General features: G+C 32.3%; 1 protein-coding gene across 2 annotated transcripts in view; it reads left to right on the plus strand.

The window, feature by feature from the left end:
* LOC100264422 (protein TONSOKU) overlaps positions 1-11,504 on the plus strand; it is a 36,481-nt gene extending 24,977 nt beyond the window's left edge. For both annotated transcript variants that reach the window (XM_059736527.1, XM_059736526.1), the window contains exons 12-21: positions 1,131-1,231; positions 1,419-1,542; positions 1,710-1,822; positions 2,692-2,803; positions 3,088-3,192; positions 3,289-3,355; positions 3,449-3,569; positions 3,669-3,842; positions 10,250-10,367; positions 10,630-11,504. In XM_059736527.1, coding sequence (XP_059592510.1) covers positions 1,131-1,231; positions 1,419-1,542; positions 1,710-1,822; positions 2,692-2,803; positions 3,088-3,192; positions 3,289-3,355; positions 3,449-3,569; positions 3,669-3,842; positions 10,250-10,367; positions 10,630-11,174 — 1,580 coding nt within the window. In that variant the 3' untranslated portion in view covers positions 11,175-11,504. The remainder of the gene's footprint in view (positions 1-1,130; positions 1,232-1,418; positions 1,543-1,709; positions 1,823-2,691; positions 2,804-3,087; positions 3,193-3,288; positions 3,356-3,448; positions 3,570-3,668; positions 3,843-10,249; positions 10,368-10,629) is intronic.
* The last annotated feature ends 6,821 nt before the right edge of the window (positions 11,505-18,325 follow it).

Raw genomic sequence — 18,325 nt, forward strand, 5'->3', positions numbered from 1 at the left:
TTATTATATAAAAAACTTACGATATACAATACGATACAAGATATTGAAAAATAAAAAAAAATGATATATGATACGTTTTATGAGTAAACAACTGTTTATAGATGGTTATTGGATAGACAACTTCAGTCCATTCCACCTTGTCCTCTTATTGCTTTGAACCAAACTGACCTGTTGATCAGACCACAAATCAGTGGCGCTAGTTGATTTTCATGATATTGGTGTAGAGTTGTATTGAGTTAGACCCTTCTAGAATACAACTCTCAAAATAGTGACCGGATATAGGACCGAGTCTATACCAAGATGGAAGCAATAATTGAAATTTTCAGTGGTTTACACTAGACATCAAACGTTGTCATCGTTGATTGGGAAGAGAATTTGTGGGGTTATTGGTCAGTTGCATTGAAGTCAGACCTAAAGTGTTCTGACATAAAATGAAGGTGGCAGTCATTTGGAGAGATGGGTGCTTGGTAGAGAATGGTTGAATATCCCAAGTGGAAAGAATTGTATGTAGTGTTTGTAGGTTTTACCTTAAGATGATTTTGTAGAACTCTTGTGGAATTTTTTGGGAATCAGTTTCTTTAGGTTTGAGAATTCTCATTCCTGTTGTGATTTAAGGAAGAATGACATCTTCCAATTTGGTTGCTGCCACAAAGTGTTGAGTAAATGGAGCAGAACAGTTGTTTGGAATACAATCCCAGCTAATAAAAAGTCTCTTAGTGTGCAAAAAGCACCATTTTAAAGCTCTCTACAAACTGGTGAATGGTAATGAGTCAAATGAATTTGTGGTGCTGTATCACATTTTCTTGTTCAGTGAAATGTGAATGTATTGGAAGATACTAATCTCTAAGGAAACTTTACTAAGTGAATATCATGGAATTGAACTAGATATATATAATTCTGGGATTGCTAATCTGCTGACACCAATAAGCATATTTAAAATGTCTTAAAGTTCACAGGTTTCTGGTTATAAGTGTTAAGAAATTAGTGCCGCTTCTGTCAAGTAGGAGCACATGGATTTCTTTGAGGCATTATAATTGCTCTACTCCATTGTTTCCAATTTTACTCTTTGCCATTATAATTTTCTGTATTATTGATAACAAGTATTCAACTTTTACTTATTACCTTAACAGGATGGGTTCAAAAGCGATTGATAAAGCTGTATGTTGACTGCTGCAAGGAGTTGTCTGAGACTCCCAATATTAAGTTGCTTAAGAAACTGTACAATTTGGAGGTATGAATAGGCTATAGACGTTTAATGTGTGCCATATTGCTAACCAATGTTGCTAAATATTATATTTTTGTCACATATATTCTAAGAACTCTTGGGAAAAGTAATTGGATTTTATACAGTTGTCATAAACTCTTGCTTGGAGGTCAAATAGTTCTGTTTATTTTTCTGTTTGTTTTCTGATTACCAGGTTTCAGAGGATGAAGTTATGGTGTCTGAATGTGACTTGCAAGATATATCAATAATGCCGTTACTGAATGCTTTGCATGTCCATAAGACCATTGCCATGTTAGACCTTTCTCACAATATGTTGGGTAATGTTATCTGGTTTCATGGCCATATGTTCTCTGATTGTGATGTGTTGGTTCTGGACTTAAAGCATATTACTCACTTATCTCTTAAATGATAGCAGTTCTCCATGCATTTTTTCTGATTTTCTTTGGATAAATAGTATCTCTTACTTTGAGTTTTTATCTCCCAGGGAATGGAACAATGGAGAAACTTCAACAAGTATTCATATCATCAGGCCAAAAATATGGTGGCTTGGCTTTGGATTTGCACTGCAATCGATTTGGTCCTACTACCTTGTTCCAGGTTTATGACCTAATTTTGCTACTGTTTTCATGTCCGCATGTTCAAAGCTTCATTTTCCTTGTTTTTTTTTTCAGTTAATTTAAAGGCTTCAGTTTTCTTCCTTTTCCTTGTTTTGTTTTTTCCCCTTTCTTTTTGTTTCTAGAGGGCAGTGCACGTCACATCATATAATGAAATTTGAACTTGATCCTGCACAATCCTTCGATGGATCTTGCAATCTCCCATAAGCGGGCACAATGTCAATGACTTTAATTCACAAGCCAAGAAGTTAGAGGATTGATCTATGTAGTTTTATATCGATCCATTTGTTTCTTTTATGTGTTTAAGTACAAAGGCAAGATGTTCAAAATCTAGACAATTTTACACAAAACCTCCTAGAGATATGGTTTCAATTTTATCACATATGTAATTATGAATGTTTTTGAAACCAATTTTGAAAAACAGTTTTTGATAACTTTCTCTAATGTATTGTAGAACAAAAGTTTGTTTGGAAAGTTGAAATGTTCTTAACTTGTTCTTTATGTCTTTAAATATGTTTTAAAAATAGCTTTTATCCATAGTGCTTTATTTTTAATTATTCTCCATATTTGTGTAATTATTTTTTAAAATAACTCTCAGAAGACAAGTGAAAATAACTAAAAACAGCTAAAATACGTTTTTTAAAATAATCATGTTTTTTGTTTTCTGGTTCCTAACGTGTTTTCTTGTTTTTGTGTTTTGGAGAATAGAACTGTTTTAAAATATAGTTGCTGAACAGGGCCCCTATGATTCTAGTGCTTTTATTATTGTATTTACTCATTATTGACATAACTATAATTGGAAATGCCTTTTCAAGTGACTAAATACAGGTTTATTACATATATGATCTCCAGATTTGTGAATGCCCTGTGCTATTTGCTCGATTGGAAGTGCTTAATATCTCTGGGAACCGTCTCACTGATGCATGTGGATCTTACCTTTCAACTATCTTGGAAAAGTGCAAAGGTAAAGTGCTTTTCCTGCTGTGCAGTTAATGCAAATGTTAGTTTTTTATCACCTGTATCAAATAATGTGCGACAGCACAACAGAAAAAATTGAATCACTAGTTTTGTTGCTTTTTCATGAATCTGATATTTGTTCAACTCAAATATTTGGAATACAGTTTTCATAACTTTTCTGATACTAATTCAGTGTCAATGGTATCAATTTGTTAAATATGGTTGCATGCGGATTCTTCTATTGCAGGGATTTTGCTATTTCTTTTGCTTATGGTTCTCTTTGTCTTGTAGCCCTTTATTACTTGAATATAGAGCGGTGTTCTATCACGTCTAGAACTGTTCAGAAGGTTGCTGATGCACTTGATTCTCAATCTGTACTTGCACAGCTTTGTTTGGGTATTCCGGATTTTTTATTAAATATCTCAATAACAATATTCAACAGGTTTCTTGTTATTTGCTTGGTAGGGTTTTTAATGCTCACTTCTTTAACAGGACATAACAATCCTATATCTGGAAATTCTATCATGAATCTGATGGGCAAACTTTCCACTTTAGAAAGGTGTAATTTCTTTTCAATCTTATTTCTGTTTTCTAGAGTCATGCGGCCTGTGAAAATAAACATAAAAAAGATTGAAAATTTGCTTGTTTGCAGATTTTCAGAGCTGAATCTGAATGGTTTAAAGCTAAGCAAGACTGTAGTTGATAGCCTCTGCCAACTTGTCAAATCCTCATGTTTATCAGGATTAATGCTTGGTGGTAGTAGTATTGGAACTGTGAGTGAAATTTCCTTTTTTCTATTGCTTTTCATTCATTATTGGACTTCAGATGTGCTCCTGCCTCTTGTAGTGACTGAATGTTGATGATATTTGCAGGATGGTGCACTACAGTTGACTAAGTCCTTGTTCAGTGGGGCCCAAGAGCTTGTGAAACTTGACTTATCTTATTGTGGACTAACATCTGAGTACATTACCAATCTAAATGCTGAAGTTCCTATGGTTGGTGGTATTCTTGAGATAAACCTTGGAGGAAATCCCGTTATGCAAAAGGTTTGTTTTCTTGTCATTTTAGCTTGATACAAATGAGTATTCTAATTTGACACTTGTTTTCTGTGCTCTTATAGTTGGTTTCTTAGGCAAGTAATATTATGCTAGAGTGCACAGGATAGTTTAATTATTGAGATATGCATCTTCGATATGCAACATTCTCTATGTTTCATGGACATTGATATGTGTTTAGTTGTAGGGTGTGTTTAGGTGTTAGGTTGTCTAAATGCCAAATCTTATTAGGTTGCATCTTAATGATCAAGATGTCCATATTTTCTTCTCCAGTACACTAGTTAAGATGAAATGTAAGTATAACATGGTATGTCAGACAAGGGTATTCAGTATTCCACTCATATTAAAATATCCATGTAACAAAGAAGTTAATTAAGCAAGCATGCAGACAAAGTTTTAGTGAAGAATTAATAATTCATCTATTCATAATGACACATGGTAGTAATCAAGTGCCATGTGGTGGTGATTAACATGTCACAAGGTGAAAATTACATGTGACATGAAGATATGTGCATATTGCAAATTCAGAAAGCACTAACTTTTGAATTGAAGCGCACTTGGTTAATGAACTCTTTTCCTTTATGCATCCCAATGCTTAACACTTGCTTGAATCATGAAAGCATTAGGGGACTCCTAAGATATTCCATAACTCAGTTTCGGATTCTCCCTGGAGGTGTTGCAGATTTTGCTGCCTAGACTGAGACTTGAGAATCTTTGTTTCTATCCGAGTGTAAGGACTAACTAAACTAATTGCATGTATTATCGCATAACTAAAGGGAGTATGCTCATCTTCTTATAAAAGGCATGTTCATCAATGAGAGCCTTAAAATCTTTATGTAGAGTCTTAAACCTTTATTTGAGAATCAAAAGAGAAGATTTTAACTTAGAGTAACTTTTAAGCAGAAGTTAGTTAGAGATTTGAAAGACAGCACAGATAGTTCCTCACGAACCTTCAAAAATAGGACCTAGAGACTTAAAAGACTGGTCAGAGAGCTCCTAGCGAACCTTAAAATGGAGGATGCTTGAGGGTCAAAAGAATTCCATATGATCCTTTAAATTAAGAGGCTAGACTTGGAAGACAGTATAGATTCACTGCCCTTAAGCGGTTAAACTAAGCGTACTCATTCATCCTGTCACCTCATTATTGAACAGTTGGCATTACCACTGTGTCATCATTATCATGATGTTAACAATGTGCCTCATCATTAACTACCTATTTAGCTATTCTAGCTCCATCACCAATAGAATCCTAAAGCATTTACCAGTTACTGTTGAGGTGACTGATCAGAATGATTACTATACATATTGGACGTCCAATTATGTCAAATCTGATATCCTTTTCCACCATCACTTTATTGATGATATCTATGCAAGAAAGAATAAACAGCAGATGCTTGCTTCAATCACTGAATAGAATGCTGAGCATAAAATTTTTGAGATCATTCAGTTGCCACAGGAACCATTGTCCTGAAGTAATTCCATCTTCATCCCAACAAGGAGTTTCATGCTGATCAAACAGCTGTCATAACTGTGCACCTACTTCTCAAACACATAACCTTACCCCACTTAGACAGCAATGCTAGAGAGTAGTCACAATTCCTGCTCTGTTGGTCTTGCCATTTCAAATATGGGAGAATGAATAGAATTTTTTGTTTGTGTTTTGCTCTGAAAGTAAAATAGAAGTTGTATTATATTGATCTATCACTATTACCGTAAAATTCAAATAGGGAATTGATTGGGTAAACAAGTCTACAATTAAGTGTACATACCTCATTTCTCCTATCCCTTGTCAGTAAATATTCCTGGAGGCTGTAAAGTGCAGGTGGAAAGATTGGGATACAGTGTACCACATCTTGTATTTTCCCAGTTAAGGATGTCATACTCTTGGGCATGCTGATACTCATGATTGGAGGTGGCCTATTGATGTTCTTGCAAAAAGAAATGCTTGAATTTCTCTGAACAGTCTCAAAGAATGATTTATCCAATGCAAAATACTTTCCTAATAGGCAAGTCTGGGTCAGTTTTGTTATTGCTCATGTACAATCTGAAACAAGGAAGCCACAACTTCAGTCCCTTGTCCCTTCGAAAGAGCCTTGGTTATACTACATCTAGGTTGTGTTATAATGCATCTATTTCAAAATGCTAAGGCACTTGCTGTGGTGGGGGAATCCTAAAGAACAACTTTTGGAACTGCTATGAATAATATCAGAGCATATTACTCTAGCTACTGTATAAAGAAAAGAAAAAAATAAATACATCTCTACCTTTGTGGCTTAGGTTTTATAGGCAGACACCTTTTGTATTATGCTGTCCTTAGCAAAGCAATGTGATGAATTGTAAGGTGTCATTGCTTCCTGTATTGAGAGCTTTAGGTGAGGGAAGCAGCACTTTTAGTTTGAGGGGGAGATGCGGTGAATCATGCTTGATTGTAGATGGAATTGACATACGACAAAATGTGGGTTTGTTTACATATCTAAAGATGGATTGCCTCATTCTTGATCATGATAGACAATGTGTATTGGTGTCACGCCTTTGATTTGCCCAAGAAGGCTAAACAAAGAATGAGACGACTAGATGAATGCTATGTGGTATTAAAGCTTCTGCAAGTAAAGTTTAATAAAAGCCCCAGTAGTGACCTTGACCTAGTTTACGATACCTGCTATCCAATCTGGACAATATATAACAAGAAAATAATTGCTTGTAGATGAAATGTAACATTACTGAATCCTCCTTTACCCACTAATGATACTTGTTGGATGTTGTTAATATGAAGTTTCAATTTTTTTATTTATTAAAACTGGTAACTCGACATATGGATGTCATCAGAAGTTTCTTTGATCATCAATGTAAAACTTCAAGCATGGTTGTGCTTAGATTAGTCTAACACAACATATGAGAAAGTTCACCGTTTCATCACGTGTCTTTGGACAAGGCGTGTAGTTAGGAAAGTGCTTCCACAAGAAAATTTGAGGGAAGCAACCACGTGGGTACCGTCCCATAAGGCTGTTCATGAATAGCTGAATCATTTTTAGCTGGTGGTAAGATCTCAAAAAATTGGGGAGCTAGAGTGAAAATGAGCACTCTTGACCATGTTGATTACTACTGGAAATACTATAGGATGAAGTCCATATGATTTTTTGTGAAAAACATAATGCAATACCTAAATCAATACGAAAGCTATGAGAACATTGGTCTTCTTTGCTTTGGGATTAGATATTATCTTCTTAGCTTTATTCTTTCCCTAGAGAAATAAAAAGGTGAATTTTTGCTTGAAATTTGAATGCTCCATTCTGTGGAAAGGGCTGTTGCCTTGGTGAAGGGGATGTGCACTTTGAACACCTCATACTTGTAGCATTATAGAATGATTTTCCTATTAGGTCATTCAAGGATTGGTTCAAAAAAAATTTTCAGAATGAAGGTTAGTATGATTTAACGTTTTAATAAATATGTATATGGATTGAAAGAAGAAAAAGACTTAGAGGGTAAAAGCATGTGTACACTGTAGATGTCTCCGTAAGGAGGTTAAAATGCAATTCCTTAACAACTTAATACTGCAAAAAACAATTATTTCAGCCCAATAATAAAAAAGCAACATGGTAGTGTCTGTTAAACTAATAATTCTCCCAATAGCTTAAACTATTAGGCCATGGTCCAAAAACGTATCAGAAGCCAATTTAGCTAAAACCTTAATATCTTATTCCATGTGCAGCCTCTTCTTGCTCACACTCATGCTCTATAAATGGGCAATAAAAAAGCAATGGAGTATGGCCTCCGAAAGGGCAAAGCTGTGATACGATGTTGAGTTACTAATTGACCCCAAAATTTAGGTATGATGAGGCAACAATGCATACGGAGCCGACTTAAGCTAAAGCCTTAATAATGTCTAACACAAAAAAGTTTGACCAATGATCACTATTTTGTGTTGTGACATCAAATGAGTCTACCTTTGTGAGTTGTATGATAAAATGGTGAATTTCAGGTTAATGTTGATACACAACAACAATGTGATAGATGACCTAGTAGTTCATCAATTTGTACTGGTACATGACAATAACTAAGCAATATGTTGCATGGGTTTGAGTGGGATTTTTTTTAAAAGATTATTTTTAAACAAATATTATTGAAAAAAGTTGTTTGGAAAATAAATACAAAAATACGGCATTTTTTGCTGCCTGTTTTATTTTTACATTGAACTCGTAGTTTGGAAAGATGAGTTCACTTTTTTCATTGAATTCATCTTTTGTTGCATGGGTTTGAGTGGGATTTTTTTTTAAAGTTGTTTGGAAAATAAATACAAAAATACAACAATTTTGGTTGCCTGTTTTATTTTTACATTGAACTCGTGTTTTCGAAAGACGATTTCACTTTTTATATTGCACTTGTCTTTTCAAAAGATGAATTTACTTCTTACATTCAAAGTATTTATATTGAGGGCGAATTCACTTTTTACATTCAAATTTTTATATTGAACTTGTCTTTTGAAGAGAAGAGTTCATTTTTTTACATTGAACTCATCTTTTGAAGTAGGAAGTACCCAACAAGGATCCTACATTCACAATTTTGTCAACATGGGTATGCTATGTGAAGTTTAAGGGTGTGTAAAGCAATGACTAAATGGCTTTAGCAAGATAAACAAAGATACTAACATGAAGATGAGTATATTTAATGCAAATTTAACAAGAAGTGCTCTTAAAGTGGGAACTGATTGTCCCATGAATGAAATATCCAGTTAATAGCTTCTTTATCCTATGCGCTTCAATAGAGTCCTGAACTTGAGCGAGTTAGGGAGATGGGACATTCTTGAAAATTATTGCCTATTTCCTCTGTTGAGATGTTACAGTAATGTCACCTCAATTGAAAGTGGGATGCTTCGAGGGTCTTGCTTGGTTGCTGGAGTGAGGATTAAGTGAGCTACTTATTTGGCCTCTCCTGCAATCAAACTCAACCATGTTCTTTCCATGGTCTACTAAGGAGAGTCATGAAACAAAGCAAATTGTGATTTGTGAATAATCTTCCTCCTACCCTCGACATTCTGGGTATTTATTGATTGCCTAGGAATCTTCTAGTAATATCCTCATAGAGGAGAGATATCAAGCCTTAAAGCATTTATAAAGAGAACGTGAATGAAATCCTAGGAGCTACTTTGAAACTGAAGAAGCTATATACTAGAAAAACAATTCAGAGAGCTCTTTGTAAAACCTTAAAACCAAGAGTGCCACCGATTCAATAGAGAATCTGGAAAGCTCATAATGACTGTTGCTACTGGAACCTTCAATTGCCTTGCTCTTTCTTCAAACCATGTATCCTCATCCTCCTACCACCTCATCATTGAAGAGTTGTGTCACCACTGCAGACTTACTTAACTGATAATACTTAGCTATATATCACCAAACCATACTAAAAGATTCTCAAATCTTCATCTTCATTGTGATTTCAAATAGCAATTGGTGTCCAGCAATGGCACAATACTTACTATTGCAACTTTTTGATTGTTTCCTGCAAGACCTTCAGAATTATAGTTTTAATTGGTCAATAGTTTTCTAGCTGCTACTCTCTGATTGCGTTCTTTATTTTGGCCAGGCAAAGTTGATCTATAGAAATTCATCATGATCTAATACCATGACAGTAGTGGATATATACATTACACAAATAATAATATTATATATGCTGTTTAATTGCAATACTTGTTATTTAGTAGTGGTAAAACAAGAGTTGTGAAATGCCTTGGTTGAGGCAAATTAGATATATTCATATAATTGAGTTTCTGCATTAACCATTTAAAGTATGTTATGGATGTAGGTTTTGAGAAACTTTTACTTTGGTTGTGGGGTTGTTGGATGCTTGACTCTCATTATATTGGGTCAGATATTAGTTATCTTCTTGTTAGATATTTTCAACAAAAATGATGACTTCTACTTTGGTTGTTGGTTTCTTCTGGAAATTTAATTAGCCTCTTTTAAATATTTCCATTTAATAGAGTTATCTATTGCAGGAAGCCTTAGCAAATTGGCTTCTTGTTCATTTTCCAGGACAACTAGTCTCTACTAGATAAATTTTTTAAGGTTCTTGGTTTCCTGATATATATTTCTACTTAATGAAAATATGATGGGGAGTTAGGATAAACTCAGCTATCCTTCTATGCAAATTTTGAAAGCGCTTGGGCTGTTGGATATGTTCATTTAATGGATATTTGATATGGTTCTGAGGAGCTACCCTACTGAAATTTTTCTTGATTTCGTTGCATCTTTTCTTTTACTTCAAGTGGTGATATATATATTTTTTCCTTGTGGTCATCTAATCTCCTCTTTTTGGCCCCTTTGTTGATAACCTATCAAAAGAGATATATTGCATTAAAAGCTTTTCATTTTCTTGAGAGACTGAATAGTTGATGAACACAGGGTGGCAGTGCATTAGCATCACTACTCATGAATCCTCATTGTTGTCTCAAAGTTTTGGTGCTTAACAACTGTCAGCTTGGCCTTGCTGGAGTTCTTCAAATAATTCAGGCACTATCAGGTGAAAAACATTACAGTGGCGTTTGTTTGTTTGTTTTTTCCCTAAAATCTAAATAAATCTTAATTTAATTTAAGTGTAAATATCACTTAATAGTGTTAAGTATTAAGCTGGTTTTTTTAATGTTTTATTTCTATTAAGTGTTAAGTAGTTTGTTTTATATATGCTAAAAATTTACATCTTAATGCATTAAGCCTAATTTGGCTTCAGTTTAGTACCTGAAAACTAACTCCTGAAGGACTGTTGATTTTGTTGTTTCTAACAGAGAATGACTCTCTGGAAGAACTCAATGTTGCTGGAAATGCCGATCTGGACAGACATTGTACTTCACAAAATAACTTAAAAGCATTAGAAAGCTCAGAGACCTTTCCGCAAATTCTCAATATTTCTGTTTCTTCCCCCAAGGTGTGCGTACTAAAGGAAGTTGCTGCTGCTCAAGAGGGGTCATGTATTATGAACACAGACTACAATCAGCTTGAGGTTGCCGATAGTGAAGATGATCCAATTACAGCAGAACCTGCTGCATCTTATGATGACAGTTGCACAAATTCATGTAAAAGGATGCTTCAGTTTTCTGAGAGTGAATTCATTCAAGGGCTCTCAACTGCCATTGGCATGGCAAAGAAGTTGCAATTACTAGATCTTAGCAATAATGGTTTCTCAACACAAGATACAGAAACAATATACACTGCATGGTCATTGGGTTCAAGATCTGGTTTGGCTCAGAGGCACATTAAGGAACAGACAGTCCATTTGTTGGTGCGGGGGCAGAAGTGCTGTGGAGTGAAACCCTGCTGCAAAAGAGACTGATGCTGCAGCAAGTCTGTTTGATTCACTTCTCCTTTAACTGGGATCCTCAGAAGCAGCCTCACAAGTGATTGATACAAAATATGCTACTAGCAACTGTCAAACTGATACTGGGGTGCTTCACAGATCTTGGAGGAATGTACTTGGCTTATTTGTGTGTATATATAGTACCCGCATGCCATGTTTTAAGAAGCTACTTACTGTCAAATAATTGTAGTTTATTGTTATCTAATTAGGCATTGCAAAAGATAGGAAATTGATTGTTAGAGACTGATAGATAGGGTTATTAAACAAGAATTTGAATAAAGAAGGTGATACCAGTGAGTTTATTTATGAACTTGCCTTAATAGCAGCTTGCTATCAATGCATTTTATTCCTTACGGTGTCAGTAGCGCCCTCCATGATGGTCTAGTCATGAAAGTCGTCGTCTTCTCCATGCTTTATTTCCATAAAGACTCGTAGCATTCCACAACTCAAGTTAGGGAGAGGCTTGTAGAGCTGCATATACTTCCAAGCTCTAGGGTGGGCCTGGGTGGCACATGAACAACATTGGTTGCTATAAAATTCCTACATGGGTGGATTGACCTATAACTAGATACTAAAGCCTTGTTTGGGTTAGCTTCCTATTTTTTGTTTTAGCTGGAAGATGAAGTTAAGAGTCAAAGTAACAATTTTTAAAAGATGATATTAATATTTTAGAAGTTTTTTAAATTTGAAAATATTTATTGCATAAATTGAAATAGAGCCTCTATTATTATTTATTATTTTTAGAGATCATTTATTCAATTTTCCTTCCATTCTCAACAGGACTTTACTTTCATTTCTTCCAACAAAAAAATTAAATAAATAAAGTAAATTATTTGTAGCATATATAAATGAAATGCTTTTTTCCCAACAAAAAATTAAGATATCCATAGTATACAAATTGAAAGATTTGGATAGTCAATAAGTTATAATTGGACGATACAAAAGATATAACAACCAAAAACTAACTAAAATATATATAACATATATAAATTAAAATATTTGAAATTAACATTATATACATTAAAAAAAATTATATGTATGATATATCTTTAATAATTTAATAATTATAATTGGGTGAAATGATATTTAATGAATTTTTTCTAAAAAAATTAATTTCAAGCATTCATTTCAAAATAAAAAATCAATCCAAATTCCAAATTGTATATAGTTTTTTCATTTAAACTATATGTTAATAAAAATGCATAATTTCATAATGGTACTTATAATATAGTTGTTTTCATTCATACCCAATCTCAATTATTCTTTACTAAAAATATTAATAATTGTGCAATCATAGTCACTTTTTTTTTCAAAATTATTTCATTTTTCATATTTATTTCTATTTATATTTTCAATGATTTTCTTTCTTATTAAATTAAATTAATAGATATAATTGTCATAACCTATTTTTAAAATTTTATTTTTCATATTTATTTCTATTTGTATTTGTAAAAGCTTTTTATTAAATTTAATTACATAAGTAATTGATATAAGCTCATTTTTAAAATCATTTAATTGTGAATTATTTAAATTATTGAACATTATTACAAAACCAAATTATGTCCAATTTCTATTTGTATTTTCAATAATTTTCAATTCCCCTTCTTTCTTAAATTAAATTAACATAATTATATGGATTAACACTATTACATAAATTAACATTCTTTGTAATATATATATATTTTTCATTCATATATAAGGTTCATTATTCCTTATTAAAAATAAAAACGATTATGTAATAGTAATAATCTCTTTTCAAAATCATTTAATATCATTACTATACCAAGTTAATAAAAACACATTTAATTTTGTTTTTCATAGTCATTTTTATATTAACTTAATTTTCTTTTTTCACTATAATATTGATTTTCTACAATATCTATTATTTTTTTAATAAATTAAATTACGATTATTATTAAATTCACAAGATCTCATTTTCAAAATAGTTTACAATTTATTTTGGATTTATTTAATAAATTTAATTTTCATATTCCATATTCCATAGTTCACCTTATCAAGACTCAATCAATTTTTATTAAATTACTAAGTTAAATTAATAATCTTATATGATCATGTTTTGATAGTTGAATATAATATGAGATAGGATAAGAGAGAAGATAACACATTTTATCCCATGTTTGGTTGATGACGGAATAGAATAAGTTATTCTTTCACTCAATTAAATATGAGATATAATTAGTAAGATATATTATGATATATTTAAATTGAAATATATGATATGCATATTCCATGAGTAAAAAATTTATTATTTTCATCAATTTTTTTATATTACTTATTTTTCAAAATAAAAAATTTTGATTAAATATTAAAATTGTAATTAAAAAAAGAATTAAAAATATTTATAAAATATATTGTAAAATAATACTAATATATATATATATATATCACATAGATGCACTTAGTACTCGATGATTGATAAAGTATTTTAAACTATTCTTGATTTAATCCGTAATTAATTGAGTTAGTTTTTTAAATTCCAAATTATTCTTAAAAATTTGTTGATCATTAAAGAATCTAATACTTTAACTTCTATTATCCCACTTGATTTAGATTTATTTTCTTAGTGAGACAATTGTAAAAAGTATAATTATGTGCAAAGGAGAAAAAATAGATTCATGATTCATTCTAAACCAATTTTAGTCTATTATTTTTATGGTAAATATAAAATGATAAATTTTTCTTGATTTGAAGTTCATTTATCCAATGAAAAAAATTTATAAAAATATAATTTTAAGACATGGACCTCCAACTCATCTACAACCAAGCAAGACTCATGCAAACTTCAATAGTATGAGCTTTCTTATTTTGTTATTGTCAATTTTCATTATCTTTATCATTTATTTGTAATTATGCATATAATTAAGCTATTGAATATTCCTATTATTTCTTTTTAAAATTTCATATATGCTTTTGTAAATCAATGTGAATAATAAATAAAAAAATTATGCCTTCATCATTATACTTCATTGTGTATGGTATCAATGTCGTATTGCTCTAACAAACATCGATCTTTGATTTCCCTTGCTCCAAATCTCATATTTTTCTCTTCATTTACTACATGGTCATAAAGTCATAACCAAACTCCGACTATTATCCCTCTTCAAGGAAATCACAACATGTTGGTTGCTCTTAATTCAATGTCATGGTTGCTAGTAAAACTTAGTGGCCCTAAAATTCCTACTTGGTGTATTCAATTTCTAACATCACTTTGACTATGGTAAGACAAGGCACATAGCTGACACTTTAATAGCACCACCTTCAACTATCAAGAAAAATGACATTGATGCTATCAATCTAGAGTACAAAATTTGGAAGACGCAAGATAGTCTTCTCCTTAATGCCATGCTTGCATCCTTCACCAATCGTGTCTCACCTCTTGTTGTTTTTGCCAAAACAACAAAAAATGCTTGGGATTGATTGCATAAAACCTTCGCCAACATGTTTCAATCCCATGTCTTTGGTCTTAGAGATTACTAAATTCATGAATGACAACATGGTAGTTACAAAGTTAATATAAATTGTCAAGACCATTGCTGATAAATTGGAACTTGTTAGAAGCCTTGCTAAAGATGATGATTTAGTGATTGTTGTACTAAACAGACTTGGACATGACTTCAAAGAAATAGATGTTGCTATTAAAATAGAGATGTATCAATTTCTTTTGAAGAACTTAATAAGAAATTGGTAGATCATAAGTGATATCTTAAGTTACACACTAGCCAACAAGAAAATGTGCAAGTCAAAACCTAATACAATTGAAAGAACTCTTAACAACTTGAATAAAGGCAACATTTCCTATGGTAAGAAAGGAAATGACTATAATTTCAGGAATCAACATTTGAATCAAGAAAACACCACCAACCCCAATCATTAGGGAAAATTTTCAACTCTAGGAAATCATTTAAACCTTTTCAATCAAATTGGTGTCCTTAATATGAGAATCAAAATTAAACAATGTGTCAACTATGTGACAAGATTAGTTACTTGGCCAAAACTTATCGTTCTTAGCCCATTCTTTCACTTAAACCATAGGCTCATTCCATATCCAACAACTCCAATAGCCTTTGTTGGAACATGGACTCGAGCACTTTGCACCATATAACATCTAATATCCAGAATTTGTCTCTTCACTTAGGCTATAACGACATTGGTGACATTGCTATCAATGATGGTAATGGTGTTCTTATCTCACATATATACTTGTCACATTAAGCTTATTATTCTTATCTTCATTTTTTAACTAAATATTTTGTATATTTCTTTCATAAAATACATATATTTAGGAAACAAACAATAACACCTACATTGAGTTCTTTCCTACTTTTTTTGTTATAAAGGATCTGAAAATGAAAACTTCATTTGTCTAAGGCTAGAATAAATGGATTCTATATGAATGGTTAACCTCTTATATTGCACTCCAGTCTTTGCCATATGCCTATGTTTCTAATAAAGTCACAATAAATCAATGGTATCATCATCTTGGCCACCCTGGTCCTTAAGTTCTTGAAAGTGTTGTATCTAGTAATATTCTTTCTATAACCAAAATGTCAAATCCAAATATGTGTAATTTGGATGATAAAAGTCACCATTTATTTTTTGGTATTTCTTTTCTTCCTAGTAATATATTGCTAGAAATAATTTTCATGGATGTCTAGGGACCTTTCCCTAATCACTTTATTTGACAACTCCTAGTTGTACATAATTTTTGTTGATTATTCTCTAAATACTCCTAACTTTATCCTTTGAAACACAAGTTTGATGTCACCAAGATTTTTAAGGCAACCATAAATACTATTTTAAGGAATCAATAAATACATTGTATTTTTTATGGAGGAGGAGAATTTCAAGGATTAAATCCCACACTTTTCAAACATGGGATCCTACATCCCGTCTTTCTCTCTTACACTTCACAAATTAAGGGCTCATCTGAATGATGACATTGTTTCATAACGCTTCCCTACCCCTTAAATTTTTGTTTGTAGCTTCCAAACAATGTCATATCTTATAAATCATCTTTGAAAATTTTGGAAAATTGGTCTCCTTTTGAAAAACTTTTTCAACATATCCCAAATTATCATAAACTCAAAGCATTCAACCACCCATGTCAACCTTGGCTTCAACTAGAAACAAATAATAAACTTGAAATATGATCCACACTGTGTATCTTTTTAGGATCTTTTAGGTTACATAATTCCTATAAATGTTTTAACCCTGTTTCATCATGTAGTCTTTGTAGAAGACAATTTTTCATACCAAAATATGGTCTTCCATGAGTCAAGAATTACTAATCATGTCCTTAAGTCTTGACCATTCCTTGATTCTACCTCAAATCAAACGAGCCTTCCTATTCTCTCATTTGAAACACCTAACCCTACTTTTGATTTTCCTATTTTAACTTTTTCAAGAATTTTCATATCAAAAAATGGTCTTCCATGAGTCAAAAGTTACCAATCATGTCCTTAAGTCTTGACCATTTCTTGATTTTGACTCAAGTCAAGAAAACATTCCTATTATTTCAGTTGAAATCTACTTCTTATTCTCCTATTCTAACTCATTTCATTTGCACTTTGCCTCATCTGGGTAACATCTTAACCAATGCCAACTTACCCACTTTAAGAACCAATAAAATCCTCAAATATCTTGATTATCAACCCATACAAATAACTTGGACTCTTCCAAAACAAACGAGCTTATTAAAGGTAAGTACTTCCTTACCCTCTCATTCACATACACAAATCTAACACCAAACCCATCACCGCAAAGCATTGCCATATGATCTAAAATGCATATTTTTAAATCTTTTTTTTTTCTCACTACCAACTCACATTCCATACCTGGCTTTATTGATCCAACCACTCACATTCAAGCACAAAAACACTCTCAATGGTATTTGGCTATGAGCAATGATTTTGATGCTTTTATTCATAACCAAACATAGACCCTTATTCGTCCTTTTAATACACGAGATGTAGTTGATTGTAAATGGATTTTCAAGGTCAAGTAGAATCTAGATGGCACTATTGCTCGTCATAAAGCTCATTTAATGGTCATAGGTTTTCATCAACACCATATGATAGATTTTCATGTCATTCTCAATTCCATGGTTAAGCCTACCATTGTGAGACTTGTTCTTTCACTTGAATTTTAGTTTAATTGATCATTTTGTCAACTTGAAATCAATGACACCCTTCTTCAAGAAACTTCGACTACATGCTACAACTTTTTGACTTTATTGACAAACAATATCCTATCATGTTTGTAGGTTAAAGAAAAAGCCATTTATAGGCTTCGTTAAGCTTTAAGTGCATGGTGTCATGAATTGTGAAACTTTCTTATCAGTGATGGCTTTATCAACTTTATTTCACACACCTCTCTTGTTTACGTTGATAATATCCTTGTCACTAGAAACAATTTGGAGGTAGCACATCAATTTATCACACTTACTTATCTAATCAATTGTCTCTCAAATATCTTATAACATTGAATTATTTTCAAGGTATTCAGACTATTTGAACCACCAATGATCTTTTCATCTCTCAACATAAATAGATTCATGATTTCTTGAAGAAAACTAAAATGCATAATGCAAAAGAAATAACTAGGCCCCTTTCCACTATTAAGACTTTAAAATTGCATGATGGTGTCCTTCTTTCGAATGCTTCTCAATATCACCAAGTTGTAAGAGCCTTGCAATATTTAGCATTCACTCGACCTGATATTTCATTTGTTGTGAATAAATTGTCTCAATTTTTGCATCATCCCTTATTGAATCACCAAGCAATAGTTAAAAAGGTCCCTCATTATCTCAAAAGCACCATGCATCATAACATTCTCCTTCTCAGGTCTCTTAACGTGTTCCTTTGTGCATTTTCAAAAATTGACTAAGTTGGAAATGCTTATGACCACACTTTGACAATGACATACATTAGTTTTCTTAGTACAAATCTGGTTAGTTGGAGTTTCACATAACAATTTCCCATTGCTTGATCTTTTACCAAAGCTAAATATAGAGTTGTTGCTACCACCATTGTCGAAATAAACTGGCTTCAAAATTTGATTCATGAACTTCAACTCCAACATCCAATCATTCATGTTATTTAGTGCAA

Source organism: Vitis vinifera, chromosome 4, assembly GCF_030704535.1.
Source record: "Vitis vinifera cultivar Pinot Noir 40024 chromosome 4, ASM3070453v1".
Lineage (NCBI taxonomy): Eukaryota > Viridiplantae > Streptophyta > Magnoliopsida > Vitales > Vitaceae > Vitis > Vitis vinifera.